Raw genomic sequence first — 4698 nt, 5'->3', positions numbered from 1 at the left:
AGAATTTCTGGCTAGCTTTAGCATATGACAAGCATCCAAGATGGCATAAACAATTACATCTGCACAAAGATGCCTAAAAAATATTTCAATTCAATGGGGCTTATACAACAGCCTAGGCTGTTCAGTGCTTGTATATTTGCAGCTGTACCATCACAAGTAACGGATCTTACTGTCACACCCTCTTCATGCAACTTATGCCACAGGACATAATTTTTTCTTATAGCTAACTATTTGAAAAACAAGGGCCTCCTTAGCCAATATTTGCGAGTTAGGAGTGGCAATTCCTCCAAAATCAACATATCCAATGAAGACTTTATTGCTTTTGTCCCATATCAATTGTTTTCTTATCGACATTGAACCAAAACTAGAGAAAATTCTTTTAGATCTTCAAAAGAAGGATTATCGACATTGGCTTTTAGAAAGTTGAAAACTTCATCCAAGTACCCAGGTTGACATTGGACACGGGATATCCAGGATTTTAGAGATTTGGGTGAGGAAGAGGGAAATTTTTACAGAGAAATTGATAGGCTTTAGGGGAATAGAAATGTAGGGTGAGGGAAAACTGTTTCATCAAATCTGAGTACCTGGATGCATTTTTAGCATCAGTATTCGATTTGATGTTCATTATGAACTCCAGGGGAAATCCCCCACAATTGTTTCTTAGTACATTTTCTAAGTCATTACTTATCCTTAATTTTTCTTTGAGTTGTATCATCAACTGATATTTCAGTTGGTTTCAGTGTTGGTAGAGCACTGGATGGACCTGCGAGAGCTAGGTCTTCACTCTTCAGCAGATGGTTGAAATGACGAGGTGGATGTGCTGGGTTGTTGATGGATGATGGTTTGGGGTAGGTTGTTCTCATTCGGGCTTTGTATGATCTCTGGGTGATCGACGTCCTCCTCTGACTGTTGAAAGCTGTGTAGACCTACCATTTCTGACTGTGTTTACTTTCTCTTCCTCGCTTGTAGCAGAGTTTCCATATCTTCAGATGATGGTGCAAAGTCTGCATCAGAGAAAACATTTTTGTTGCATGGATACAGTCCGGTCGTTTTGAATCTATTCACAGCTATGGAACCTGACTGTCAAGCAAGGTATGCTTGTCCTAGAAGCTCTGCGATGTCACAAGGTCCCACTTGTTTCTCACTATGTCGAATAAAGTGCCATATTTGTTCACTGTAGTGGTGTTTCAGAGGCCCCATGAATGACTTGTCCAATGGTTGTAGTTTATGTGACGTGTGTGGAGGCAAACTCATAATTGGTATGAAGTTGTCCCAAGCAAGGTTCATAACATCTATGTTTTTTGTGTGAGTGTTGTGCCCATCTGGGATGAGAAGGACAGGATCGTCTTTTGTGGGCTTGGTCTTATCAATAAAATGACGTAGCCAGTCGGTAAATAAGTTTGATTGAATCCATACAGATGGATGGCATCCACCAATTGCTCCTGGTGGAGCACCTTTCATGAGAAGATCTGTCATATTCTTACGTGGAGAAATCAACAGAGTGGGATAAAAGTACCCCCTGCACTCATGCAACATAATTACAGTAACAAGAGATCCTCTCTCAACAGAGCTTAGAACCCCCACTTGCCTCTTTCCCCGTAAGCCAATCACTCTTGGAATTTTGCTCTGGACAACAGAAATCCCAGTTTCAACAACATTGAAGACTCTATCTGCTGGATATTTGTTTTTTTCTGTACTCAGCATCCAATATACAGAAAAATAGTCCACTGCCTCCTTATTAAAACCATTAACCCAAGAAAACGATGTTGCTGGTGGCTTTAAAATCGATAGAACATCCTTGTGTCGCCTCATGAAGTGATCAGACCATGCCCGTCCAGCTAATCCTTTGGAGGCGAATGGGGTTTTTATTCCATTCCTTTCGCAAAGTTGGAATGCTACTCGGCGAACATCTTGCCTGGTCAGGTCATAGAACTTGCTCTCCATTTGGAGCAGATATTCAACAAGTTATTTCTCCAGCTTATCTCCCAATATTGTTTTCCTCCCCAGACGAGTGGCTGCTGCCTCTTCAGGTGATTTTTTACTATGAGTAAGTCTTTGAAGAGTTTGTCTTGGAACTGAAAATGTCTTAGCAGCCTTTTTAAACCCATTTCTTTCTTCCTAATTGCCTTGATAGCCATGATCATATTATCTGTTCCATTTTTTTTCTTTTAGGTTCAGGTGTCTTGTTCAGATCTTCAGAACTTGTGGCATATGAAAAAATAAAATTAGGAACACAAGATGTAGTGTATGTAATATGAGCCCCTCAAAATTTGGGGCTCATATACCAGCCACATAAGGGGGCTCAAATTACAGTCATCGCCATTTTGGATTTCTGTCAATTATTACCTCTCTTCCTTACTGTCTACATCATTAATCACCTACTAGAACTTAGAATTGTAGTACTTGGAATTGAAGCACATTAAAGTGAAGCACATTATAGCACATTAAAGTGAATGCAGTTGAATAGTAATCATAATTAAGAACAAAAACATACCTCCCAAAGATTTCTAATTGGTAGAAATACATACAGCTTTCAAGTTCACAAGATATCACAATCAGCTGAACTAGAACTAGAGTAGTATGGCGGCCTATGGAAGAAATCAATAAAGTGTTTCCATAGATCCTCACTAGATTGCGTGCACTGTATGACCAAATATATAGGGAGCTCATAATATCTACAGGGCTCATATTACCACATTTACCTCTATTATTAGACATTGTAATTACGAATTTTGTAAAAATGTTCAAATGGATATGGTACGGTATGAAGTAGGTAGGTAACCTAATACAAGCATGCAGTTTTGGTCAATTTGTAAATAAATTACCACTTACCTATGAAAATTTCCTTTTTGATAGGATTCTTTGCATCCAAATGCCCCACTGTAACGAACCATTTGATTATGTTTTAATTCGGCTTAATTGTTGTACCTAATAAAACTTGTAAAACAACGCAACTATATGAGCTTCTTTCTTTACAAATAATGAGTATCTCCTCTCCTCATCATACTACCAACTGAACAAAATTAGACGGTACGAGGTAGTAGCATAGTCGCACTAGCCATTGTTACCTCCGGTGTAGTATTTAGCTCAGTGGGTGCCATTGATATAGAGAATAAGATTAAGAAGAGCGAAGTCCGCTATGATGCCACTGCGCTAGTGTAGCTACCAGAAATTTCGGGCAAGAAGTCGGGTATTTGTATTCGCTGTGTAGAAAGAGAGCCTTTTTCAAATGATAATATTTTTTTATTGAAGCAATAAAAAATATTCAAAGTAAGGTAGTTTCATGCAGTGCTTATGGATGTACGAATCTGCATGCGCCAGATAAAAATATTTCTTTTCATACATGAGTATTTTTATATTTTCATCGGTCATGTTTCATGCAGGCTAAGCCTAGTGCCAAATGATCGTTTCAAGGAATATTGTGCTTAGGTTGATTCATTATCATTATTTGCCAAGTAATAAAATATAAGTTTCTGTAATATTATAATAAATATTTTATTTCCATAGATCCAATATAGGTATCCATATTCCATTCCATTAATTTGTCTTACATTGTAATATTTTGTGAACTATGAAAATATTGTATGCTAAATTTGTATTATAAAAAATATTATTTGCTAAAATTGTCTATAAATTCTTCATCATTGCTATTGTTTTATTTTTCCCGTTCTTATAATATGTAGTTATTTATTATCTTATATTAAATATAGGAGTATAGAGTATAGTTAGGTACCTATACTTAAGTTGCAAAATGAATGAGAAACAGTTCCACGAAATATTGTGATAATGGTTAATTTATTATTATTTGCCATCTAATAAAATATACGGTAATATTAGCGATCTATAATAAATGTTTTATTTTCCATATCCTAAATACATGGTAATAGGAAAATATTGTAAAAATGAGATTCATTTGCTAATAGAATGGATCAAAATCTGTAGTGAGGTAGGTTCACTAAATTAGATGTTTGGTCGAGTTAAAAATAATGTTCAATGAACAAATCATTGTATCATATGGTAATGGAAATGACGAAAAGTTGAAAAAAAATTATATTGAAATCCATCAAGTATGTCGAAAGATATAACGCAATGAAAGTCGATGTTTTCCCATATAAGTCTGTCTGGGCGCCTGACTTCTTGCCCGATATTCAATGGCGACGAGAAATGAAGGAGGCATCATGCTTCCAAACGCTTGAAGGTATAGCTTAGTCATCTAACTATATATATCAATGGTGGGTGCTCAAACCAGTGGTACCACAATCGCAAGGAAAATAATCGCCAACACAGCCCGCAACGCCATGTGGAAGTATCAGTGCCACTGCCATGCCTGCCAATGCATTCCGTATGCGCTGCGTTTGTTTTACCACAGAATGAAAATAGTAGCTCTCACATCCCACATGCGATTGTGGTTCGTCTGCAACCGGCCTTAGTCATTATCAATATAACATCATATGATCCACCCCATATCACCAGCCCATACTGCAGAACTGACTAAACATATGAAAAATATAGAATCTTTAATTCATTAATATTCAGTATTTTAAGGGTTTCATAGAATGAAATTGATATAAACTTGAGCTTTCTACAAATTAATTCTGTATGATGCTCCCATCTAAGATTACAGTCGACCATGACCCCAAGAATTTGATGGAATTCTCTTTTTTTAGTTGGGGGCAAGTACAATCATTCTAATTGTCA

At 36.8% G+C, this 4698-nt stretch overlaps 1 protein-coding gene across 1 annotated transcript; it reads right to left on the bottom strand.

Moving 5' to 3' along the window:
• Positions 1–470: 470 nt before the first annotated feature.
• On the bottom strand, positions 471–2436 carry LOC120351467. Its single transcript, XM_039428987.1, has 2 exons — positions 1866–2436; positions 471–1373 (listed from the first exon to the last, which is right to left on the bottom strand). The coding sequence occupies exons 1-2, from the start codon at positions 1942–1944 to the stop codon at positions 1084–1086; spliced, it is 369 nt and encodes a 122-aa protein (XP_039284921.1). The 5' UTR covers positions 1945–2436; the 3' UTR covers positions 471–1083.
• Between the last annotated feature and the right edge of the window lie 2262 nt (positions 2437–4698).

Source organism: Nilaparvata lugens, chromosome 5 (genome assembly GCF_014356525.2).
Source record: "Nilaparvata lugens isolate BPH chromosome 5, ASM1435652v1, whole genome shotgun sequence".
Taxonomy (NCBI): Eukaryota; Metazoa; Arthropoda; class Insecta; order Hemiptera; family Delphacidae; genus Nilaparvata; species Nilaparvata lugens.
This window is presented reverse-complemented; position numbering and strand designations above follow the sequence as displayed.